This window comes from Macrobrachium rosenbergii, chromosome 20, assembly GCF_040412425.1.
Source record: "Macrobrachium rosenbergii isolate ZJJX-2024 chromosome 20, ASM4041242v1, whole genome shotgun sequence".
In the NCBI taxonomy this organism is placed as follows: Eukaryota; Metazoa; Arthropoda; class Malacostraca; order Decapoda; family Palaemonidae; genus Macrobrachium; species Macrobrachium rosenbergii.
The window spans coordinates 42,474,590-42,502,500 of record NC_089760.1 but is presented as its reverse complement, the minus strand read 5'-3'; the positions used below and the strand labels follow the sequence as shown (position 1 = coordinate 42,502,500).

The window sequence follows — 27,911 nt, the reverse complement described above, 5'->3', positions numbered from 1 at the left end:
GAGAGAGAGAGAGAGAGAGAGAGAGAGAGAGAGAGATCGTATCAATAATTCATTTTTACAAAGTAAATCGAGATAGACAATTGAGATATGCTTTGCTAGTGATCTGTAGAAAATAGATTAATAAAGTATATAGATTAGTTCAATTACAGTATATTAAAGACAGTTGATTTTCCCCATAGATGTTATCAAAAAAATATTTAGTTTTGGACAGAGAAAGAAAATATATCCCATTTTTAAAGTAGATTTATTTAACAGATTGAAACGGTTGGGTTTAGGTCTCCTTTTCCATGAATTGTGTCATGAGATTCATTTCATGTTCTCAGGTAGCAATAACAGCTGTGCCTTCTTTCATCCCATGAGAGCACTGTCCATAATAGTAGCTGAAGAAAAGAAAAATTATAGACTTATGAGGTGAAGAGGTCATATGAAAAACAGAAGTTAGGATAGAATCCAAAGCTTGTTTTTAGAGGAAAAGACATAATCCTTGAACTGAGTAATGCAAGATTGTTGTTCACTGAGCTTAAGTGTAGAAACTGGAGCAGTGACTAAAATATTACTTATAAATGGTGTGGACTCTGATCAAAAGTTTAGGAACTAGAGAAAACGAGTCTATTAGGGTGTTGCTAAATCAGTAAAAGATTATTTAGAAATCAGAAACTCATCTTGGAAATATAAGTAACTAAGAACAAATTTCTTAAAGAGCCTAAAAGAATGCGACCAGACATTAACAGTAAGTTAAATGTGCAAAGACAATACCAGTAATAGAAATGTTATGAGGTTGAGTTAATTTTGCTTTTAGTGATTGAAAGAATCTTCTTTTTATAAATAAAATTAAGCGATTATGCGCTCAAGAATTAAGGCCAAGGACTGATACCAGGATTTTGATAAGGAAAAGTACATATCAAGTACTGACAAAAAAAAAAAGTATTTCTATGTTTCAGAAAGTAGTTGACAAATAAAAAAAAAATATATATATATTTCTATCGATTGAAAGGCAGAAAGTCATATTATATAATATATATATAACACCTATATATATATATATATATATATATATATAATAATCATATATATATATATATATATATATATATATATATATATATATATATATATATATATATATATGAACACGTTCGTTCATTGCAAGGTTACAAGAAAGCAAGAGAGTTTATTGCAGGGTTACAGGAAAAAAAGAGGGAAAGAGAAATTGTTACTACGTTATGCAATGAAGCTTTGTACTACATCCGGAGCAAATTAACAACGAGTACTCGGACCTAGGAATTTCAGCTTCGACGGAAATCTGTGCAGCGTATAGGAGTAGAGTAGGCCTTATGGAGACCTCTTGCATAGCTAATTGTACTCTCTCTCTCTCTCTCTCTCTCTCTCTCTCTCTCTCTCTCTCTCTCTCTCTCTCTCCCTTGTTTGTTTTCATTGATCTGTCAGTAAGTTTGCCCTAAGGGTCTCAACCCAAAACCGTTCAGCCCAAAACCGGGTGTTTAACTGAACCCAAAACCATTCAACCCAAACCGAGTGCTTAATTCAACCCAAAACCATTCAGCCCAAAACCGGGTGTTTAACTCAATCAAAACCATCCAACCCAAACCGGATGTTTAGTTCAACCCAAAACCACTTAATCCAAAACCGGGTGTTTAATTCAACCCAAAACCACTCAACCCAAAACCGGGTGTTTAACTCAACCAAAACCATTCAACCCAAACCGGGTGTTTAGTTCAACCCACAACCGGCTGTTTATAGATCACACGCTTATCAGACATTACGCCACTCAGTCATCCTCCAACAACACGGCCGATTGAAAAACGAAAGGCGCGGAATTACATTTCACAGGAATTCTGATTCAGCGGAGCCGATATTAGATTACGCTCACGTCAGTTCAGCGCGGTGCTATTTACATTCCGCGCGACCGAGGCCCGGAATTGAAATGCGGAAGCTGTTGACTGGTTGTCCTCGACATTGAGTGTTCAACGTCGATTAGTCGATATGCCGAATAGAATTGGAGTCCAGGTTATGTATGGGATGGATGATTAATGGTGATGAATAAAAGTAAATGCTGCTGTCAAAGAACATATCATGCATAGATCCGTTAGTTAATGATATTCTCAAAATTGCTATTATGTTTATGCTTAAAAGAATCTCCTCTGTCTAGGTAATTAAAGCTATAAATATGTGGGAGTACATGTCAACATATATATATATATATATATATATATATATATATATATATATATATATATATATATATATATATATATATATATATATATATATATATATACATATCCAAAGAGAGAGAGAGAGAGAGAGAGAGAGAGAGAGAGAGAGAGAGAGAGAGAGAGAGAGAGAGAGAGAGAGCTGTTTACTCGTGAAGTCTCAAAAAAAAAAAGATGGCAGACCTGTGGTCAAGGCTTGCATCAGGAAAATCATACCAGCCTCGCATTCACTACTTAATTTCGCTCATTTGAATAACGTCTGCCCTTGTGCCAAAATTGAGAAATTGAGAGTGATCACTAAACTAAAACATTTTCACTTGTTTTCCATTCTGCGGAGATTTAAAAAAATTATTTTTAAAGTGCTTTTTTTAGTTTTCTGTCAAAGAAAACTCTTGTGGTGGCTTTGTCTGTCTGTCTGCACTTTATTCTGTCCTCGCTTTTCGATGTCCGCACGTTTTCTGTCTGCACTTTTTCTGTCGGCCCACAGATCTTAAAAACTGCTGAGGCTAGAGGGCTGCAAATTGGTATGTTGATCATCCACCTTCCAATCATCAAACATACCAAATTGCAGCCCTCTAGCCTCAGTAGTTTTTATCTTATTATTTATTTTATTTAAGGTTAAAGTTAGCCATGATCGTACTTGTTTTGATGTGGTTATTGTGTTGGTGAGCGGATCCAAATTGCCCTTATTTAAGTAAGTTTTGAGAGATGAAGAAGTAAACAAAGAATATCTATAGAATATAATGAAATCTGTGAACAAAAGTTAATTTTTATGCGTTCATTGTCAGTGTCTTATATTTTGGTGCAGAAACTAATTATGACGAATGTTAAAAATGGTTCTCTCTCTCTCTCTCTCTCTCTCTCTCTCTCTCTCTCTCTCTCTCTCTCTCTCTCTCTCTCTGTTTATTCCGGAATACAAACGCGTGAGGAAAATCTTAGGGAAACTAATTCTATCAAATTATAATAAAAGTGAAAAAATTATTCTGTCTCTCTCTCTCTCTCTCTCTCTCTCTCTCTCTCTCTCTCTCTCTCTCTCTCTCTCTCTCTCTCTCCCCGTTTAGTCTGAAACAACACATATCCCCTCTGTACAAAAAAAAAAAAAAAAAAAAAAAGCTGCACGGAAAATCCACCAGATATTATGAATCATTTCCAAGCCCTGCTATCACAACAGCTCTTCCCGAAGGGGTCTTTCATTTGGACACTTGTATGAGAGTCCTCGTTAATCTCTCGTACCTTGATGAAAGTCGTGGACACAGCAAAAGATTTTCTCTCTTTCACATTCTCTCTCTTTTTTCTCTCTTTCTCTCTTCCTCTTTTGAATAGGCAGATGGAGTCGGGGTGGAGGAGATCAAGAGATACGCTGGATATAGTTTTTTTTTTTTTTTTGTCGGATTTTTTTTGGTTTACTTCTAGTGTTTAATGTACTTTGATTCTCTTGCATTTGAGAGAGAGAGAGAGAGAGAGAGAGAGAGAGAGAGAGAGAGAGAGAGAGAGAACCTGTATGTTTTTTAATCTAAGTATTATTAGCTTAAATTCTTCAGAGTTTAATGCACTTGGTTCCTCTTGCGTTTAGTTCGGCTTGCATGAGAGAGAGAGAGAGAGAGAGAGAGAGAGAGAGAGAGAGAGAGAGAGAGAGAGAGAGAGAGAGAGAGAGAGAGAGTAGTTATATATTTACATATGTATTTTTAGCTGTAGCTCTTTAGTATTTAATATTCTTAGTCTCTCCTGCGTTTACTTCGGGTTGCATGAGAGAGAGAGAGAGAGAGAGAGAGAGAGAGAGAGAGAGAGAGAGAGAGAGGAATTATATTCTTAGTTTCTCTTGCCTTTACCTCGGGTTGCATGTGAGAGAGAGAAAGTTTATATATGTACATAGAGAATATAATTAACTCAGAAGTTCATATTTATATATATACTTGTCTAAATTAACTGGCCACCAGCTAGAGATAAGCTCGAAGAAAATTTGGAAAAATAAAGCTTGTTTTATCAGTATTTTTAATAGGGAGATGTGAAACTGAGGTTATGCTTGGCTGCGTCCCAAAGGAATTGCCGTCTTACATGTAGTTGGCTGGTAATAGGCGCGACTTGCTCATTGCTGTTTGTATAGTATATAATTGTTCTGCTTGTAATTTCTGAAGGCCAGATGTTTTGGATAGAATATGCCCAGCAGTTTCTGTCCTCCAATGGACATCTTCTTGGAGCATGTATTATATATATATTTATATATATATATATATATATATATATATATATGTATATAGATATATATATATATATATATATATATATATATATATATATATATATATATATATATATATATATATATATATATATATATATATGTATATATATATATTATATATATATATATTTATATGGGGATATAGTTATATATACATTCAGTTTCTCGTTTATGTCTCTCTCTGAACTTTCTCTCTCTCTCTCTCTCTCTCTCTCTCTCTCTCTCTCTCTCTCTCGTTAAATTTATTAGACAACTTGAAATGTGCAAACTCGAAGATTTACATTCGACAAACTATCCAGCGCGCAGGCAATTTTCATCAACGCGATTATTCCTCATTCATAATTATTCGGAAACAACATTGGAGCGCCCGTATGTATATGTATGTTTGTATGTATGTATGCCGTCGACGTTATTACGATTGATCAACGTTTGCACATAAATGCGAAAAAATATATACAAATATTGAGCATTTTTTCCCCAATTTTAATTATAGGTTTTTGTTATTTATCGACCGTAATACGATTTAGAATGAATTGGCACGGGGCGTATATAATCTCATGCAAAAGTTCAACGGTTACAAAAATTCCTATGAAATGCATAATTCAGCCCTGATTCATTTCGAAATCATTTAATATTTTTTTCTGTATTTTTTTTGGTGGGGGGGGGCGATTGATGATTCAGTATTGACTGATGATTGAGTGGCGTAACGCGCGATAAGCGTTTGATCATATACGCCGGTTTCAGGTTACGGGTTCTTCATAAACACGCCGATGTTGATGGAGTTCTCGCATATTTTGTTCATCGTGGATGTCATCAAAAGCGTTGATGAATTCTATTAACCTGGATTTTTTTTGGGGGGGGGAGAGGGGGTATGGGAAGGTTGAGTGGGAGGAGGGTAGGGGAAGGTTAATTAAGTTTATCTTAGTTTAACCAGACCACTGAACTGATTCACAGCTCTCCTAGGGCTGGCCCGAAGGATTAGACTTATTTTACGTGGCTAAGAACCAATTGGTTACCTAGCAACGGGACCTACAGCTTATTGTGGAATCCGAACCACATTATAGCGAGAAATTAATTTCTATCCTCAGAAATAAATTCCTCTTATTCTTCATTGGCTGGTCGGAGATTCGAACTCGCGACCAACAGAGTGGTAGCTGAGAACGGAACCCGCTCGCCCAACGAGCAACTGGTAGGGGAAGGTGGAGTGGGAGGAGGGTAGGGGAAGGTTGAGGGGGGGTAGGGGGTAGGAGGTCATTGACTGTGCTTGTGACTGCGCTTGGAAATGTGACATCGATGAAATTTGTGATGTTATTTTTTGTTGTTGCTGTTATGATTATTGGAAAAATAACCGGTGGTTGTTGTTGTTTTCCTTTGCACTTAATGTATTCTGTGAAGTGAAATTAAACGCTCGGTTATAAAAATCTGTTGCTGTATCAGAATGCTTTACTGGGGAAGATTTAGTCAGTTGTAGGAAGGGATTTTGCTTCTATAAATCTTTCCTTTTAGGCAGCTTTCTGTAAATGATGACTTACAGAGGAAAGCTTATATATATATATATATATATATATATATATATATATATATATATATATATATATATATATATATATATATATATATATATATATATATATATATATATGTATATGTATATATATATATATATATACATACATACATACATACATACATACATACATACATACATACATACATACATACATACATACATACATACATACTTATACAATGCTCAACTTAAAATCCATAGATAGCGTATTCCTAAGAAATGTTTCGTGTTAGGTGAAGTCTTTACATTTATGCAACATGTGTACTAAATATGTTTTTAGAACTATTAACATTTTTATTAAAGTTTTTTTTCCTAAGTGTGCAGAATGTCAGTTGGCTTGGCAGACATTTACTGAATACACGAGAGAGAGAGAGAGAGTCAGTTTACATAATCATTTGAAATCCCTTTATACTTGATTTTTCCCTCCGTCCCTTTGGTGCGTTTCGCCACACCTTTATATAAAATAAATTTTTTTGGGCAAGTTTAAAAAATTTCTCTATATTTCCACCTGGACTCCAGATTTTGGGATCTCTGAAGCTTATGCCTTTATGTCAGGAAAGGGATTTAAAAACTTAAGAACAATATTGCCAGTATTAAGGAAAAAAATTTTTTTAGCGCTTTCAAAGCTGAAGGTATTTCGCTTCTGGGAAAAGTTTGGTATTTTGTAAGATTTTTAAGGTCCATTTTTTATATATATATTTTTCTACAAGGGATTTACTTTGCAAGAAGACACATTGTACTGCTATGTAAAGAAAGGGATTTAAAAACTTAAGGACAATATTGCTGGTATTTAAGAAAAAAATTTAGCGCTCTCAAAGCTGGTGGTATTTCGCTTCGGGGAAAAATTCGTATTTTGTAAGATTTTTAAGGTTCTTTTCATTTTTTTTACTATTTTTCTGTAAAGGGATTTACTTTGCTTATAAAAAAGACACAACGACCACTGCCATATTCATGCTTCGGCTGTTGAATAATGGATGAACACGCTTTGCAGAAATCTATAAAATTCTATAAAATTAGCCCTCTTCGCACGCTTCCATAGAAGGCTCATTAGCAGTATATCTAGCCTCAAATCATGTAGCAATTGTGTGCTAATGCTTTTTCTTTAAAAGGCGAACAGTACGGTAAATGTGATGGATATTCGTTGAATAGTGAACGATTGCTCTGTTATATGTGGGTACACCTGAGCGCTTATATCCATATGGCGTAGCAAGTGTTGGAAAGGAACGGATATGGAGTTTGAAGCCTCGTCAATAACTGAAGATTGGCGAATATAAGGAAGGAAGCCCCACTGAATAAAGTTTCATCAGGCGATGGATGACAGACCATCAATCACCAAGAGGAGGAGGAGGAGGAGGAGGAGGAGGAGGAGGAGGAGGAGGAATCACATCGCCACTTCCTTCTCTGCCCTCAAAATTTTTGCGTGGTCAGTGCAACAGTTTTTTGCTCTTTCGAAGCAAAATGAAAGCACGATGATTTATGATAGGATTCTTGTGGTGAAACCTCTCTCTCTCTCTCTCTCTCTCTCTCTCTCTCTCTCTCTCTCTCTCTCTCTCTCTCTCTCTGGTTTGATGCTCGATCGAGAAATGATTAATTATTGCCTATTTCTTGAAACCCTTATTGCTTTTGTTGTCCCAGTCAGCTGGTAGTTAGTATATTGCTGTGGGCTGTAGCTGGGTGTAGGGGGAGAGAGAGAGAGGGAGAGAAATATGAATTTGAGCATAGCATTATTAAGGTGGCGGGCCTCAACAAGGTAATCCAACAGCTGATATAATGGAACCGTCCACTCTCTCTCTCTCTCTCTCTCTCTCTCTCTCTCTCTCTCTCTCTCTCTCTCTCTCTCTCTCTCTCAGAACACAGGTTTCGGTAATCATTAACACTTCACTTTTAAAATCACTATGAAGATACAGACAGCTGAGCACCTGTTAAATTGTGGACCCACAATATGAAATCAGCCATTGAGAATAATAGGGATGGATGGTAGCCAAACTCTGCCCAGAACTAGTTTATTTTTTTAATTAGTTTTACATATATTGCCACTGGATTCAAAATTATATTCTATCTGAATCTCAAAATAGTATTTTCAGGACACAGGATTTTATTTAATAATTCATTCATTTTTGTTAGTTTTAGTACGGTAGAATGCAAAAGACAGAGAGGACAATTTTCTTAGTTTTGCATTTTATTGATTGGTATTGCCGAATTTTTTGTGTAGACTTCTCAAAGGGATAAGATACGACAGTCGTCTGTAATAAGTGTGTTAGCAAGGTCGATATTTAACTTTCAGATCAAATATATAGTTTTTCCTTGAAGTGAAAAATTGGATCGCGCTTTCCATAACTCCAAAGGAAAACGGCAAAGGAAATACCCGGCCATTGGGGTTTTCCGCTTCATATCTCCATTAGTTTGAACTTCCATCTTCCCTCTCCAACCCCTTTCAACCCTTGGTTACACCCCTCCACCTCTCAACCCCTCCTCCCCTCAACCCTGTTCATCTTTAGCCGTTGGTGGTTTTCCGCTCCGTATCTCCATTAGTTTGAACTTCCATCTTCCCTCTCCGACCCCTTTCAACCCCTGGTTACATCCTCCTCCCCTCAACCTCCTCCCCTTAACCCCTTTCTCCTCTCAACTCCATCCTCCTCTCAACCCCCTCTTCCCCTTAACCTCCTTCTTCCCTTGACCTCGGCTTCCCCTCAACCCCCTCCTCCTCTCAACCCCGTCATCCCCTCAACCCCCGTCATCCCCTCAACCCCCGTCATCCCCTCAACCCCCTCTTAAACTCAACCACCTCTTCACCTCAACCTCCTCCTTCCCTCAACCCCTTCCTCCTCTCAACACCCTCTCCCCCTCAACACCCTCTCCTTCTCAACCTCCTCCTCCCCCAACCCATCCTCCCTGCAACCCCCTCAACCCCTCCTCCCGTCAACCCCCTCCCTTCAAGCCCTTTCTCCTCTCAACTACTTCCTCCCCTCAACCCTCTCCTCCCCTCAACCCCCATCTTCTCTCAACTCTCTCCTCCCCTCAACCCCCATCTTTTCTCAACCACCTCCCCTCAACCCCCTCTTCCCCTCAACCTAATCATCCCCTCAACCCCCTTCATCCCCTCAACCACCTCCTCCTCTCAACCTCCTCCTCCCCTCAACCCCCTTCATCCCCTCAACCCCTCTTCCCTCCAACCCTCTCCCCTCCAACCCTCTCCCCTCCAACCCTCTCCCCTCAACCCCCTTCATCTCTGCCGGAGACAGTTTGTAGACGGCCTTTCTGAACAAGCACTAAAACTGTCAGGACAAGTAAGACTCCTCCTTCTCGCTGGAACGAAAGAATCTGGAAGGAGATCTTCTTCCAGAAGTTGTGGAAAGCGGTTCCAGCGACATCCTAAAAGCTTATTGGAAATTTATGGCGGTTGTAACCCGCTGCAAGGTTCATTGGAGATTCGATACATGAGGGCGAGGCCTTTTTCCTCCCCCTCCCACGAGGTTTATGTCTCGAGCTTTGTGTTTCATTATTGTCCAGGGCGTCTCTCTCCTGACGAATGAAGGAGTCGATGTTTTCGCTATTTCGAAGGTTGGTCAGTTTCTGTCGCGACTTTCGCCGTCGTGTTTGGGTTATTGAAAACCCCGAACTGTCATAGTTTGAAGGACTTGGTCACGAGTTTGTGAAATGGTTTTATACTCCCCTCCTCCTCCTCCTTCTCCTCCACCAGCATCCCTCCCCAAAGGCTTATTTGTTGGTATGACTTTGTGCGAACAAAATTGTATGATGAAAGCTAGTGACTCGACATGGCTTTATGTACCCCTCCCCTTCCGCCTCCCCCTCCTCCCAAAGACTTATTTGTTGGTGTTACTTTGTGCGACCAAAATTGTATGATGAAAGCTAGTGACTCGAAATTCCAGTTATGAAATCATCTTACTAGAATTACCATAGATAAATAACAGTAATACAAAACGAAGATTTTTAATATGGGTTCGGCAATGTCAAAGTTCATGATTAGAAAGGAATTAAAAATTAAGCTGTATGCATAAATATAAAATTGCTAGTGACTGAAAAACGCCCATTGCGTTATTATGTCGGAAGGTATTTACTATAGTTAAAAACACTTACTTTATGCTGGTCTGTCTGGGATGTTGTAACGAGACAACCCCTGTATGTTATAAAGGCCAATTATTTGTTAATCAGACCCTAGCTTAACATCATTAAATCTACAAGAGAGGTTTTGTTTGTACTGTAATTTTGAGCCATTATTATTGTTTATATTTTGTATTTATTAAATATTTTTTATTTATTTATTTAATAATAATAATAATAATAATAATAATAATAATAATAATAATAATAATAATAATAATAATAATAATAATAATCCCGTATATATTTTTCATAACTGTATCGATTCAACTATCAGCAGTTTTACTCTTGGTTTATTGGTTAAGCCAAATGTAAATATGAGGGATTATTGGAACAAAAATGTTTTTTATAAAAAGCGTTTAATTACATTTTGTTGCGGTTAAAATTTTATTGCTTTTGGTTATTTGCTTGGTTAAAGCTTATAATTATTATTATTATTATTATTATTATTATTATTATTATTATTATTATTATTATTATTATTATTATTATTTTATTTTATTTTTTTTTTTTGTCTATCACAGTCATCCTATTCGACTGGGTGGTTTTCATAGTGTGGGGTTCCGGGTTGCATCCTGCCTCCTTAGGAGTCCATCACCTTTCTCACTGTGTGCGCTGTTTCTAGTAGCACACTCTTCTGCATGAGTCTTGGGGCTACTTCGGCATCTATAGTTTTTCCAGATTCCTTTTCAGGGATCTTGGGATCGCGCCTAGTGTTCCCGTGATTATGGGTACAATTTCCACTGGCATATTCCATATCCTTCTTATTTCGATTTTCAGGTCTTGATACTTATCAATCTTTTCTCTTTCTTTCTGATCTACTCTGGTGTCCCATGGTATTGCGACATCAAGGAGCGATACTTTCTTCTTGATTATTATTATTATTATTATTATTATTATTATTATTATTATTATTATTATTATTATTATTATTATTATTATTATTATTATTATTATTATTATTATTATTATTATCATCCAGAAGATGAAGCCTATTCATATGGAACAAGCCCACCAAAGGGGCCACTGACTTAAAGTTAGAGCTTCCGAAGACTATTATGGTGTTCGTTAAGAAGAAGTATAAGGGAAGGTAAAGAGAAATAAATAAAGAGTTGGTGGTGAAAATTACGCTCCCCATAACATTTCGAGTAAAGGTTACCTTATTGTAACCTTCATCCTCCTCCAAGGAGGCTACTAAGTTTGGAAAGTAAGGAAGCTTCCAGCTCTCCAACTATGCTGTTGAATTATTGATGAGGCCCCGGTGAATAAACTACAGTCTTGGAGCTTCTCCCTGTTCTCACAAAAGTTTGGTAACCTTTTTTTTTTTTTATTCTGAGAGCCTTTGTTCCTTAGATTTTACCTATTTTTTTTTATATTTTCTTCCTTGGACGATGAGAGGTAACTTTAGAAAGAAAGCGTTCGGTATCGATTCAACAAGCATGTTCTTTTTCATTCTTTTTCGTTTTCATATTGAGTTCTTACAGGTAATATTTGTTGATTTATTATGTTGATTTACTATGTTACCTTATAACCGTAAGTTATTGGTTTTGTATAAACCACATAGCTATTGTCCTATCACTTGTTGTATTATGTGCATTTATAAACGTAAATTATTTGGTTTGTATAAACCACAAAACTGATGTCCTATCACTTATTTTAATTTATTTTCGTGTCATTTATTTTATTATGTTAATTTATAACCGTAAATTATCTGTTTTGTATAAGCCACAGCGATATTGTCCTGTCACTTATTTTACCATCGTCTGACTTCCTTTTGATTCATTACAAACTTATTTTCCTGTTTTTTCCTACCAATCCATTCATTACGATTTCACTTACTTATTTCGTCTCTAAAGAGGGAAGGCTTAAAACCACTGTGATGGGTCGTTTTACCACCACAACATACACTTGTATAATTATCCAATACTAGTATTCACTAACCAGAATACGAAATTCACAGTAAGTGAAATCGTATCACAAGACTATCAACCAATGTGTGCAAAACTAATTTGGGGGTGAAAATAAACACTAAGAAAAATAACTTAATTTTAATACATGAAGATATAGACAGAAATGACGCCTGAACCACTAGATACAACAATTATAATGAAAAACAGTTACACTTAATATATAAAAAAAACACTTACCCAACTAATAAATAGAAACACAACACATTCAAGCGCAATATGGAGGGGGCCCAGAAAGGAGGAGAAGTTCAAAAAGAATGAATAACCTAACCAAAATACAACACTAAAGTAATCAGAGGTGGTTCTTGTAACAAAGCCGTGATCTGTTTAAACTAAGGATCTCCACGTCTGGAGATTGAGACAAGGCGTTGTCAAGTTATGGGCCCAACTACGGCGCTGGCCTATACCTCCACCAATTCACAGGCCGTAATCCAACTGAGGCCGCGCGTCTTGCTCAGCATACAAACTAATAATAGTTCAAATACCGTACCGTTAGACAGAGAGGTCCCCTTGGCTATGGTAACTGAACCAAGGGCGTAGCAGGATAATAAATGAATAAATCCTCCAGCTGCTGAGGGAAGTGGATCCAAAATAATCCCAAGTTCAAGATGCCAAAAACGTAGTAGTCAACAGCAGCGGCCAAAATCAAGTAGAAACGCCCAGGTCAAGGTTCAGAACACAATTGTCCACAACTTCCTTCGGGACGTTGACAACCCCTCGGCCTCCTGGGGCGGACGGGGGGGCGCTGGGGAGAAAAGCCGTACACCCTCAAAACATGAAAGACAAAATGGTCGTTAGTGAAAACGTAAACACAAGAACCACCAGAGGAGGAAAACTAGCTAATATATTGTTACAATAATTTAACATTTAAAATTAAAGCTAAGACAAATTGACTAATTAAATGACAACAAGATGACACCACAAAGTTTATAAAGCTGTAAAAGTGGATGTCTCATTTCTTTTGGGCACGTATTTTTTCACGTGTAAGTCGTAGCAAATTAAAGTCGGTTCATTTATCTCGGTTTTCTCTCCTTAACACGCTGATATTTTTATAGTGTCCTCTTGAGAACATCAGGTATCGTAGCCTTTAATGTGAGAGCCAGCGAGGGACAGACACTTATATATCCGTAACAGTAATTTTTGAATTACCTTCCGGTGCAGAGGCATCTTTCAGTTCATGAGGGTTTTACTGAGTCTCCTTCCTTACAGTAATGGCAGTAATTTTATGACATGAACAGGAGAAATGTTTAGTAATTATTTCTCTTTTCAGGAATTATTTTTGTCAGGAGAATATTTATATTTTTGCGTCGTTACTTCGCAGCCAACTGCAAAAACCGTAAGCGTTTGAAAACGGAAAGGCAAGGATTTTCAAAACATGTTTCTAAGAGAGACTGACCTCAGTTGTTTTTCCACCTTTAAGGACCTAATTCCATTCGAATTGAATCCTACGGTTTTTCCTTCGCTTTCGCTTTCTTTAGAGGGTCTCTTTTTCCAGCGTGGAATTGCAAACACATTCTTTCAGAAGTCCCGGATAAGAGGGATAACACCACCTACTTTGCTTCTTGTTTTCAGAAGTCCAGGAAGAAAAGGGGAGCCACACTTCCTATTTTGATTCTCGTTAACGTTGCATTTCACCTGGGTCGAGTGTCCTCGGCAGGCGTAATTACATCGCATTCCATTAGGGTGAAGGCCTCTTGTTAAGAGGCTCTTAACTCTCATATAATTATCCCCTGGAATAATAACAACGGTGCATTAACTGCAAGTAGTTCCACTTTAGCCCTCACGCTATTTTATTGACCAGTATAATAGGGAAATGTATGCGAATGTTTTCTTCTGTTAAAGTATTATGGCCCTCAGAGAGAGAGAGAGAGAGAGAGAGAGAGAGAGAGAGAGAGAGAGAGAGAGAGAGAGAGAGAGAGAGAATGCGCCTTTATATTGAGAAGAAAAATATATATTTAGAAAGAAATAGAGAGAGAACTTTTAAGAGAGGTAATGTATAATTAGGGAAAGATAGTATTTTTTATAGGGAGATGTATAATGAGAGAGAGAGAGAGAGAGAGAGAGAGAGAGATGTGCCTTTATTCTGAGAGAAAAAATATATATTTAGAAAGAAATAGAGAGAACTTTTAAGAGAGGAAATTTATATTTAGGGAAAGACAATATTTTTCTATAGGAAAATGTAGAGAGAGAGAGAGAGAGAGAGAGAGAGAGAGAGAGAGAGAGAGAGAGAGAGAGAGAGAGAGAGAGAGATCTTTTTAAGACAGGAAGATATGTATTGGCAGAAAGACAATACCTTTTTCTGATATGAAAATATATAATGAGAGAGAGAGAGAGAGAGAGAGAGAGGGAGAGAGTTTATTTTTAAGACAGGAAGATATAAATATTCATTTACAGAAAGTCAATACCTTTTTCTGATAGGAAAATATATAATAAGAGAGAGAGAGAGAGAGAGAGAGAGAGAGAGGTTATTAATGTCATGTTTTGCAGGAACATTATTTGGTCCAGTGTAACATCTCTTTCAACCACCCCGGTAAGCGAAGAAGAGAGATATTCAAAGTTAGAAGAAGAAGAGTAGAAGGAAGAGAATCATATAGAAGGCCTTCAGCATTGTTGGGAACCATCGCGAACGGCTTCACGGTTTAGTTAAGCTGCAGAAAGCCTGCAACGTAACGCAGTTATGTAGATTGTAGCTTTATTTAATTAACTCAGTTCATGGTCGTGTTCCCTCGGCTATGAAGTGTATAGCTTGCTCGAGGAATTCCTAGCGGGGTTTATTTGTGGCAGGGAAAGTCATTTTATTTTAAGTATTACGTGTTTTTTAGTTTTCTGTGAAAGAAAACGATTGAGATGGCTATGTACGAGTATGTCCGTCCGCACTTTATTCTGTCCGCACTGTATTCTGTCCGCACTGTATTCTGTCCGCACTTTTATTGTCCGCCCCCATATCTTAAAAACTAATAAGGCTAGAGGGCTGCAAATTGGTATGCTGATCGTCCATTCTCCAATCACCAAACATACCAAATGTAAGCCCTCTAGCCTCAGTAGTTTTTATTTGATTTAAGGTTAAAGTTAGCCATGATCGTGTGTCTGGAACAGCTATAGATCCCAACAACACTGACCACCACCTGGCCGTGGCTGATTCATAGACCGTGGCTGGGAGTTTCATACAGCATTATACGCTGTACAGAAAACTCGATTTCGCCGAAGAAACTTCGGCGCATTTTTTACTTGGTTGTTTTGTTGCTCAAAGAGTGTGGCCGGGCTGCAGTAAAACGTGTCATAAATACCAGCTGATAACTATTGCAACCCGATGCAAATGCAAGAGGAACCAGCCACATTAAATGCTGATGAAATAAAGCTAATAATACGTATATGTAAATATAGGCTACAATTCTCTCTTTCTCTCTCTCTCTCTCTCTCTCTCTCTCTCTCTCTCTCTCTCTCTCTCTCTCTCTCTCTCTCTCTCTCAACTCGATGTAAAACTAGAGGAAGCAAGTACATTAAATGCTAAAGAATTAAGGCTACTAATGCGTGTATGTCAATATAAGCTACAATTTCTCTCTCTCTCTCTCTCTCTCTCTCTCTCTCTGAGTCATGACACTATGAAAATAAAACGACCAAACATTATTAAATCAAAATATGTAAAAAAAAAAAAGGCAATAAAAGCCTTAAATCTCTCTCTCTCTCTCTCTCTCTCTCTCTCTCTCTCTCTCTCTCTCTCAAACGTGATTAATCAAAACATATTGTAAAAGGCAGTAAAACTAAATTCAAAAGCTCTCTCTCTCTCTCTCTCTCTCTCTCTCTCTCTCTCTCTCGTGATTAATCAAAACATAATGTGAAAAGGCAGTAAAAAATAAATTCATAGCTTGATAAACAATTAAATAAATGAACAAAATCCAGCCATCAACGAGAATCGCCAGCAACAAACAAGAGACTTTTCAGTCGTTGAGTTGCAATGTCAACAACAGGAGCCTTGTTTGTTAGGCCTCGTCGGGAATATGGGATTCTGTCACCGACGGAGGAATAAGCTCTCGTCATTTTTATTTTGTTGGTTTGGGCGCTGCCTGGATTAGGAAGAGCTGCTTATTGGATTCTCTTAGCGTTGACAGATACGCTTTCGTGGGGCAGAGGATATTCTGCGTTTCCGTTTGTTGTCAGATAAATATTTCGTGTATGGGACTGACATTGTTGAATTTTTTTAGTTTTCTGTGAAAGGAAAGTATTGTGCCGGCTTTGTCTGTCCGTCCGCACTTTTTCTGTCCGCCCTCATATCTTAAAAATTACTGGGGCTAGAGGGCTGCAAATTGGTATGTTGATCAGCCACCCTCCAATCATCAAACACACCAAATTGCAGCCCTGTAGCCTCAGTAGTTTTTATTTTATTTAAGGTTAAAGTTAGCCATAATCGTGCTTCTGGCAACGATATTGGTTAGGCCACCACCGGGCAGTGGTTAAAGTTTCATGGGTCGCGGTTCATACAAAATCATACCGAGACCACCGAAAGATTGATCTGTTTTCGATGGCCTTGATTATACGCAGTACATAAAACTAGTTTACGCCGAAGTTGTTTACTTGTTTTTTTATTACACTCAAGTTCAGCTCCCTCTCCTTTATGACGATGTCTGATTTAGTCATTTCCAGTAGATGAAAAATGATAAACGTTGATATAGGTTTTACCGAAATGGAAATACGGTCGTACTTGTCAAATATTGAAGCTGATTGAATTTATCGATGTGAAAAATAGGAGCATGGCATTCTAAGTAATAGGATAGTTATAAAAGCACAATTCAAGTGATATGAGAGTCTTCGGTATTTATATTAACTATTATAATTGCCAAAGATGTTTCTTTAAATGATTGAAGTATTTGTCTCAACACCCTTGTTCCCTAGTGTGTCAGTAGATTGAGGATCATTTTATATGTATGTTTACCAAGGATAAGCTGATTTTCTTTAAACATTCAGGCATTGTGAACAAAGCATGTTTAAGTTTTATGATAATAACCAAAGCACCTCGCTGTATTTAGTGTTAGCCTTCAATAAGCTTTCCGTGCCAAGCCGATGAGGATGGAAACCTACCCAACTGGAAAAAGGGGATAGTTCTGGAAAAGCAAAGAAGGGGGTGAGGGAAAGGGGAAGGGTGTTGGCTTTACCCAGGTGTTCCTTTCTCTCTCTCTCTCTCTCTCTCTCTCTCTCTCTCTCTCTCTCTCTCTCTCTCTCTTTCGGTATTCCTGAGAAAGAGCATCGGCTTGCGGCCGACCAAATAATCTCATCGATTTCTATCCCGTTTGGACGTGGGACGTTTCCGTGAAGAGAAATCTGGAAGAAGTAAGTTTTAGCGGTAAGTTTTCGGTGGGGACTTGGGAAGTCTTCGTCAAGTTATCAACGGATTTGGGGGAACATCTGTCTTGTGAAAGTTATTGACGATTTATTTAGAGTATCTTTTATTTAAAATTTGTCGACGAATTTTATATTAGTAAAAAAATTGTCAACGGTTTTTGAGGATATCTTTAATATAAAAGTTATCAATGATTTTTTTTATTTATCTTGAATAAAAATTATCTGCGATTTTTAGGATACCTTTTTAAAAGTTATCAGCGACTTTTTGGGATATATTTAAAAATGTTATTCAAGGTTTTTTAGGATTTATTATTAAAATTCGTCAACGATATTTTGGGATGTCTTACAAAAACTTATCAACCATTCTTTAGGATATCTTGAAGGAGTAAGTTTAAGGAAAAAGTGGAGAATTTCAACAAAAATTTTGTGTTGGGTTTTTTTGGCGAAAGTTTTTCGGAGGGTAAAGTTTTAAAGATAAACTATGGAAATTAAACAGGGAAGGCCATGTTTTGGTCAAGTTTTTTTTTTCGTTTCTAGGTTATAATTGGCACTCTGTGGAAGCAAAGCGAATCCCTTAAGGATTAGCCAGTTCCAGGATTCAGCTTTTTTTTATTTCCAGGTTATAATTGGCACTATGGGGAAGGAAAGCTAATTCTGGACAAAGTTACAGTTATACCTCGGCGTTGTAGTACCAGGAGGCATGTCAAACCAAAAATCAGTTAGTGACATAGAATAATTTCTCCTCAATTGACATATCGGTCAGCATGCACTTTAAGCAACCCGTCAACCGATTTATCTATCTATCTATCTATCTATCTATCTATCCATCTATCTCTCTGTCTGTTCATCTATCTATCTATTTATATATCTATCCATGTCTGTGTGTGCACATGTTCTCTCTGAAGGTGTGCAATTAGAGCCTCAAAAGTTCAGTTGATGATCCAATACTTTACTACACTCAAAACAGTTCACCTTGTACTTTAATGATTTCATATTTTTATCTGATTATCTACTGATATATTCATTTATCTTTTTTTCTAATAGCTTCTCTTCTTTCTGTATTTGTTATTATCTTCTGTAACTTCTTTCAAATGAACACATATTCGTTGGAAGTTGACTTATTAAGTCAGTGACTCTGTAGTCTTTTTACATATGAATTGGGGTTTATTTTCTGAATAATAATAATAATAATAATAATAATAATAATAATAATAATAATAATAATAATAATAATAGAGCCAAGACTGACAAAAGGAAATATCTTTTGAAGAGATTGGCGTCATGGAATGGATTTCCATTGGAGGTAAGTATTGAAACATCGAGGTGAATTGCTTTTCCCAGTCAAAAGTGATTGGAATCTTTGTACTGGAAAGGAAATCGAAGTTTCTGCTTTGTCATCTTACGCTTTTTATCATCTGAGGTAATCGTATGTCGTCTATTGATAATTGATTCAGTGTGAGGTTTCTTCATTGTGATACATGCTTGTATTATGTAGCAAACCGTGAAATTTTCTTTATAGATATTGTATGGGCGTAGTGAACACTTGGTGAGGTGAAATGAAAAAATATTGATAGCAAATAAGCATTGTCACTTTTCTGCATAGTTTTGCATTGCTCCGTGAATGCTTTGGGACCTGTGTAAAGTTAAAGTTAATTATTTATTCATTTGTTAATTTATTTGTTCTATTTTGATGAGTGATCTCTTCTTTCTGTATTTCCCATTACCTTCTGTCACTTATTTCTGATGAACACCATGTTCTTTGGAAGCTTGAATTTCAAATCAGTGGTGGGCTTGTTCCATGTGAATAGCGTTCATCGTCTGAATAATAATAATAATAATAATAATAATAATAATAATAATAATAATAATAATAATAATAATATAATTTTAATATTATGGTTTTCTGATTATTGGTTAGTAAAATAATAATAATAATAATAATAATAATAATAATAATAATAATACCTGTGTGTTTTTTCTGATTATTAGTTAGTGGAAATAATAATAATAATAATAATAATAATAATAATAATAATAATAATAATAATAATAATAATAATAATACCTATGTGTTTTTTCTGATTATTGGTTAGTCGTAATAATAATAATAATAATAATAATAATAATAATACCTAAGTTTCTTCTGATTATTGGTTAGTCGAAATAATAATAATAATAATAATAATAATAATAATAATAATAATAATAATAATAATAATAATAATAATAATAATAATAATAAAACTTATGTTTTTTCTGATTATTGGTTAGTCAAATTACTTAGACTTTTTGTTTTAGTACCCAGCTAGAATAGTTTTTCGTGTCCTGTAATTAAGGTACGTACAGCCATTCCTTACCAAGGTCCAAAGAAGCCCTTTTCTTTGGACCTCGCTCCGTACCACCATTTGTCTTGGAACGCAGCGATCCCACCCAGTAAAAACAAGGCCCTTTGGGGGAATTTGTGACCCCATTCCATCTCTCTACCTGTAACATTAACGGCGTCGAAGTGTCGCCGGAACTCTTTCTAAACGACGGAGCGTAAATCCGGCCTTTTCATTCGGGGCGATAACACCGCTTATGAAATCAAGGTCTGTCACCCTTTCGGAGGAATTGTGCCCCCGGGGGGCGGGAGAGAGAGAGAGAGAGAGAGAGAGAGAGAGAGAGAGAGAGAGAGAGACCCTTACGACAACCCTTTCTGTTGGTAACAGATCAATGAAAACAAACAAGTAAAAAATGCGCCGAAGTTTCTTCGGCGCAATCGAGTTTTCTGTACAGCCGCTACAGCGTATACTCCAGGCCACCGAAAATAGATCTATCTTTCGGTGGTCTTGGTATAATGCTGTATGAGCCGCGGCCCATGAAACTTTAATCACGACCTGGTGGTGGCCTGTCCTATATCGTTGCCAGACGTACCATTATGGCTAACTTTACCCTTAAATAAAATAAAAGCTACTGAGGTTAGAGGGCTGTAATTTGGTATGTTTGATGAGTGGAGGGTGGATGATCAACATAGTAATTTGCAGCCCTCTAGTCTCAGTAGTTTTCAAGATCTGAGGGCGGACAGAAAAAAAATGCAGACAGAAATAAGTGCGGACGGACAGAGAAAGCCGGCACAATAATTTTCTTGTACCGGAAACTAAAAAGGATGAGAGAGAGAGAGAGAGAGAGAGAGAGAGAGAGAGAGAGAGAGTGACCTCACTCAATAAAAGCATTTGGACGCTAGCGAAGATTGAGAGTATCAGCGACCAATCTGATGTCGCTTGATTCGCTCTGTCCCAATCGCACGCTCTCGCATATTTATGGACGAATATTAAGCGGAATTAAATATCCCGGAGAGTGGTCGACATCATTCTCCAACAGGTGGGGTGGAATGGTCTCTCTCTCTCTCTCTCTCTCTCTCTCTCGCTCTCTCTCTCTCTCTCTCTCTCTCTCTCTCTCTCTCTTTCATCCTTGTTTGTTTTCAATGATTTGTTACCGGATCTCTCTCTCTCTCTCTCTCTCTCTCTCTCTCTCTCTCGTTTGTTTTCATTGATGCCACTAACAGAAAAGTTTTTCAAATGGGAAAGACATCACTATTCTCGACTCTCTCTCTCTCTCTCTCTCTCTCTCTCTCTCTCTCTCTCTCTCTCTCTCTCTCTCTCCCTTGTTTGTTTTCATTGATGTAACTAACAGAAAAGTTTGCCATAAGGGGATCTCTCTCTCTCTCTCTCTCTCTCTCTCTCTCTCTCTCTCTCTCTCTCTCTCTCTCTCTCTCTCTTGTTTGTTTTCATTGATGCCACTAACAGAAAAGTTTGTGAAAGGGGAAACGCATCACTTTTCCGGACTTTCTCCCTCTCTCTCTTACCCTTGTTTGTTTTCATTGATGTAACTAACAGAAAAGCTTGTCATAAGGGGAGTCTCTCTCTCTCTCTCTCTCTCTCTCTCTCTCTCTCTCTCTCTCTCTCTCTCTCTCTCTCTCTCTCTCCCTTGTTTGTTTTCATTGATGCCACTAACAGAAAAGTTTGTCAAAGGGGTAATGCATCACTTTTCCGGACTCTCTCTCTCTCTCTCTCTCTCTCTCTCTCTCTCTCTCTCTCTCTCTCTCTCTCTCTCTCTCTCTCTCTCTCTAATGATGCCGATGATGATCTACATCCGATGGGATATCAGGCTTGTGTCAGGTGTCAATTTCTCCCTTTGGCGGTGAAATGCAGGTGTGCCTTTGAGATAGGTTAATTGGCTCTCCTTTGCACCTGGGAAATCTTTTGATTTATACCCATTTATACGGTTGATGGCTTTATGATATGGTTGTGTCTCTGTGTGCGTTTTGCGTGATTTTTAGTTTTCTGTAAAAGAAAGCTATTGTGCCGGCTTTGTCTTTCCGCCCGCACTTTATTCTGTCCGCCCGCATTTCTTAAAAACTACTGAGGCTAGAGGGCTGCAAATTGCAAATTGATATGTTGATCATCCACCCTCCAAACATCAAACATACCAAATTACAACCCTCTAGCCTCAGTAGTTTTTATTTTATTTAAGGTTAAAGTTAGCCATACGAGAATCTTTAACCACGGGCCGATGGTGGCCTAGCCTGGCAACGATATAGGCTAGGCCACCACCGACCCGTGGTTAAAGATTCTTTGACCGCGGCTCATACAGCATTATACCGAGACCACCGAAAGATAGATTTATTTTTGGTGGCCTTGATTTTACGCTGTACCGGCTGTGCAGAAAACTCGATTTTTTTTTTTTTTTTTTTCCAAAGGGCAGTTTTGACTATTAAATTGCAAGTGAAACAGATGGTATCCTGCCCAAACTGTATACAGTCATTCAGGAAACCGACAAGAATAAAAGACAAAGTATTGAATACGAAAACAACCTTCTTCTGAAAAACACAGAAAAAGCGACAATAAGCAATTTTGGGGAATGGTTTTATTAAACCATACTCCTCTTAAATAATCGCAATAGCCACTGAACTGGCCTTCCATTTTACTTATTCGTGAAGGCCCCCAGGTGTTCTTCCTGGAAGTGGCCTTTTGTTGATGGCATTATCGAGAGGATTAAAGCCATCTGCCACATATTGATGCGTTACGTCTTTCTCCAGACGTCAAGTGACGTAATCGGAGTTGCTGTAATTGTAAAATGCGTTCTGTTATTGGTTGGTCCAAGAGTATCTGTTGTAGCGTATGGTCTTGACAGTAATATTTTTGAGGTAAATTTGGCACTATACGTCATCCTTTCAGCATCCATAGATTTCTCTCTCTCTCTCTCTCTCTCTCTCTCTCTCTCTCTCTATATATATATATATATATATATATATATATATATATATATATATATATATATATATATATATATAACTGTATATATATTTACATATATATATATATATGTATTTATATATATGTGTATGTATTATTTTACATATATATATATATATATATATATATATATATATATATATATATATATATATATATATATATATATATATATATATATATATATATATATATATATATATATATTCATTTTGACATTTGCAGTATATAATTCTAGAAGTAAATGTGTTGGTAGGTTCATATTACAGTTCACCTAGTTTAAGCTTATGAACTCAGTATGGGTTTTCATTTATCCCAAATATTCCTGTCTCAAATAATTAACAAGCAGAGTGCATCATTTTTAACTTCCAGCATTGCATAGTTCTCCAGCAGAATGTATCACTTTTAACTTCCAACATTATATAGTTCTCCAGCAGAATGTATAATTTTTAACTTCTAACATTACGTAGTTCTCCAACAGAATGTATCATTTTTAACTTCCAACATTACATAGTTCTCCAACAGAAACCTTCGTATTCGAACAACAAACCTGAGATTGGACAATGTTTTAAGATTTTTTCATTATGCCTCTGTTGTCGATGTCATTATTTTTGTTGTACAGACTGAAGAGTTATTTTATAAGTGGTTTTCATCGCCATTCAGAAGAAAACAAGTAAAAAATGCCCTGAAGTTTCTTCAGCCCAATCGAGTTTTCTGTACATCTTATAATCAAGGCCACCGAAAGTAGATCTATCTTTCGGTGGTCTAGGTATAATGCTGTATGAGCCGCGGCCCATGAAACTTAAACCATGGGCCGGTGGTGTAGCCTGTCCTATATCGTTGCCAGATGCACGATTATGGCTAACTTTAACCTTAAATAAAATAAAAACTGCTGAGGCTACAGGGCTGCAGTTTGGTACGTTTGATGACTGGAGGGTGGATGATCAACATACCAATTTGCAGCCCTCTAGCCTGAGTAGTTTTTAAGATCTGAGGGCGGACAGAATAAAGTGCGGAAGGACAGACAAAGCCGGCACAATAGTTTCTTTAGCAGAAAACTAAAAACCACACTAGGAATACAGATATTTACATTCTCTGCCCCTGTGTCATTCTTTCCCTCTCTGTCACTTCTCATCCCTCTCCCAGCATTGTTTCCCTGTCCCCTCCGAAAGAGAAAAGAAGAAGAAGAAGACTCGAGAAGGGGGTTCCGAGAGTGTTTAGGAGTGCTACAAGAGAATGTTGAGGAGGTTTTACAAGTGCCTGAGGTTGCGTGACAGTGATGCCCATATACCGATACCTACTCCTCTGGGTGCCAGAGAAATGATGACGAAGTATTGGCGTCTGCTGTAGAGGAAGTTGGACTGTTTAATATATATATATATATATATATATATATATATATATATATATATATATATATATATATATATATAATGTGTGTGTGTGTGTGTGTGTGTGTGTATATATATATGTGTGTGTGTGTGTGTGTGTAACTGAATCACGAAAATATGGAACGTGATGAATACATAGATAAAGACAAAATCCACAAAGGAAAGAGAAACACTGGAGTGCTGCGAGGCCTTTGGACTGTCGTCTTTACAGTCTAAAAGGCCTCGCAGCACTCCAGTGTTTCTCTTTCCCACTTACATTCATGTATCCGATTTATTCATACTTCTTTGCACTCACAACCTTGTTAGTGGTCTACTTATGTATCTGTTTCTGTTGTATCGTTGTATCATTTATGTACGGAATTCAACTTGGTGTTGGATATTCAAAGAAGAGATGTGACTCGAGACATGCGCTTTTAACCCAGATTTTATGTGACCGAAACATTGGATGGTAACAGAAGTAACTGAGAATCAGCTGTAATTTTGGAGGGACTTGGGATTTGACCAGTAGCTCAGCATTCGTTACAGAGGAAACACTTCTCAGAAGTAGATTATATCTGAATAAAACTTAAATTCCTCATTTTCTCTCATGGTAGTGGTTCAGTAGATTGATTGCTAAAAAAAATCAAGTAAAAGGTGCGCCGAAGTTTTGATTTTTTCGTACAGCGTATAATCAAGGCCAGTGCAAATAGATCTATCTTTCGGTGGTCTCGGAATAATGCTGCATGAGCCGCGGCCCATGAATCTTTAACCACAGCTTATTGGTGGCCTGCCCTATATCGTTGCCAGATGCATGATTATGACTAACTGTAACCTTAAATAAAATAAAGATTACCAAGGCTAGATGGCTGCAATTTGGTATGTTTGATGATTGGAGGGTGGATGATCAACATAGCAATTTGCAGTCCTCTACCGTCAGTAGTTTTTAAGATCAGAGAGCGGACAGAAAAAGTGCGGACAGAATAAAATGCGGACGGACAAAGTCCAACACAGTGGTTTTCTTTTACATAAAACAAATAAGTGACGAGTGAGCTTCATAAAAAATTCAATCTGACATCTATAATCCTTTGGTGTTTGGGCGATTTTTGGATTATTTGACGATGGAACATAACATGAAAGATAATATCATTCCTGGTCTGAGTTCTTGATTTTGTTCTTGACGTTGGAGATTAGTTCTAGGAGCCCCAAATTCCCAGCGAAAGGCCACAGACTTGATCTTTTGCCATAAATGTCATGCTACCATAAATAATGGTTGCTCGGCCTTGCCCTGCTCCGAAGTCTGGATAAAATTGTTTCAGATTCTAATGACCTCGACTGCTCAGACATTTAGTACCTTGTAGGAGATAAGCAGAGGATTATTTAGGAAAGGGACTTTAATGGAATGAGAAGAATCTTATTTATTAGTAATTGAATCTTTTTTGTTACAAATACGTCATATATGTACATATATGTATATATGTTTGTGTGTATATATATATAATATATATATATATATATATATATATATATATATATATATATATATATATATATATATATATATATATATATATATATATAATATATATATATATATATATATATATATATATATATATATATATATATATATATATATATATATATAATTTATATATATATACAAACACATATATTAGCAGATTCTGCTTTTTATTTGTTTTGCATTGTATTAGGTGTTAACTGCAATATAAAAAATCGATTAAAAAAGGTAAACATTTTTATTTTAATAAAAATAGGTAAATCACATCTTGTGAAGTTGTGGCAAGATCTCTCTCTCTCTCTCTCTCTCTCTCTCTCTCTCTCTCTCTCTCTCTCTCTCTCTCTCTCTCTCTCTGTCGGGTCAGAACCTACTTATTATTCTGGCACACGGACAGGCTGTGGAGATAGGTATGTTTCCGGCATATTAATCATCGCGAAGAATTAATGTCTAATTAAACCCTTGCGTTTCTCCAAAGAACACTAATTATCTGCTCCCTTGTCGGGGATATTCCTTTGTGATATGTACGTGCGGTTTTGAGTGGTTCTCTCTCTCTCTCTCTCTCTCTCTCTCTCTCTCTCTCTCTCTCTCTCTCTCTCTCTCTCTCTCTCCTCCGGAGAAGATGTATCATTCTACGGGTATTCAGGTATTGTGTCTCTCTGTCTGGCTGTCTATTGTAATAATTCGCTTACTAAAGCTAAACGTAAAAAAAAACTTGTAATTTACGTAATTGAGGCGATCTCTCTCTCTCTCTCTCTCTCTCTCTCTCTCTCTCTCTCTCTCTCTCTCTCTCTCTCTCTCTCATTTACGCAATTGAGCTTATCTCTCTCTCTCTCTCTCTCTCTCTCTCTCTGTAATGGAAAAAATTTCTGATTCATGTAATTCAAGCGAACTCTCTCTCTCTCTCTCTCTCTCTCTCTCTCTCTCTCTCTCTCTCTCTCTCTCTCTCTCATATTCAAATGTAATAATTCTCTTACAAAATCTGTAATGTAAAAAATTTCTGATTCATGTAATTCAAGCGATTCTCTCTCTCTCTCTCTCTCTCTCTCTCTCTCTCTCTCTCTCTCTCTCTCTCTCTCTCTCTCTCTCGTGTCACAGAGCTGCTCCTAATTACACTTTGACAACCGAACGCTCTGCCGCCATCAGCTGTGGGAGAACGAGACCAGGGCGATAAGGACCGTGAAGTAGGAAGTGGTTGTTGAGGTACTTTGCCTCACTTACTCCGGGTACTCCGGAGAGGGGAAGGGAAGTGAAGGGTTGCCCTTCAAACCATATGCATGGTTCGTGAAAGGACGAGGAGGGAAGGTGGGCGGGTGGGGAGAGGTGGTGTGGAAGGGAAGAGAAGGGAAGGGAAGGGAAGAGAGAAATTGATACCCCTCCACCTTTTCTGATTTGGTGCACTGATTTGGTAAGCCAGTTGTTTTCCTTGTCGTTGATTTGGTTTGCCAGTTTTACCTTGATTTGGTTTACTGATTTAGTTTTCCCCTGTGGTTTTCCTTATTGATTTAGTTAGCCAGTTTTTCCTTGATTTGGTTTACTGGTTTGGTCTTCCAGTTGTTTTCCTTGTTGTTGATTTGGTTTGCCAGTTTTTCCTTGTTGTTTTGGTTGGCCACCACTGGGCCGTGAGTAAAGTTTCATGGGCCACGGCTCATACAGCATTATGCCGAGACCACCGAAAGATAGCTCTATTTTCGGTGGCCTTGATTATACGCTATAGCGGCTGTACAGAAAACTCGATTGCGCCGAAGAAACTTTGGCTAATTTTTTATTTTTTACTTGTATTTAGCATTCCCTTTGTCCGCCGAAAGAGCTTCCAGCTCGAGGAATAGAGATTAAGACTTCATGAAATAAAGTCGATGTTCGTTTTAGGAATTTAGGACAAAACAGATATAATCTTTTTTTTTGGGGGGGGGCGCTTTAACAGCGAAGAAACTGATAGGCTGCCCATAGGAGACAGGAAAGTTATTAGAGTAAAAAGAGAAAAAACAGAGGCCATAGGAAGAACTGCAAAGTATGGTAGTAAGGAGGAAAGAAAAAGGGAGTATGAAAAAATGAATAATTCTGCGCGTGTGACTTCGTCTCAAAACAGCGATTTTATTTTTTTTAAGAATAATTTTGATAGTTGTAAAAGCAGTTAGTCAAAAGTCCCGATCTTTTGGTCCAGTATTGGTATTCTATTTTTAGCATGTTTTCCATTTTATCCCCATCTTTTGAGTGTCTGTTTCCCCTTTACTCCTCTCTTTCCTTTCCTTCCTGCGACGT

At 37.3% G+C, this 27,911-nt stretch overlaps 2 protein-coding genes across 17 annotated transcripts in view; both read left to right on the top strand.

Annotated features, from left to right (window-relative positions):
- The window catches only part of LOC136848970 (uncharacterized), a 10,818-nt gene extending 2,000 nt beyond the window's left edge, over positions 1 to 8,818 (top strand). The window contains exon 2 of the mRNA XM_067121780.1: positions 8,576 to 8,818. Coding sequence (XP_066977881.1) covers positions 8,576 to 8,818 — 243 coding nt within the window. The remainder of the gene's footprint in view (positions 1 to 8,575) is intronic.
- The window catches only part of tei (teiresias), a 386,546-nt gene that overhangs the window by 118,359 nt on the left and 240,276 nt on the right, over positions 1 to 27,911 (top strand). The gene's annotated exons all lie outside the window — the stretch shown is intronic.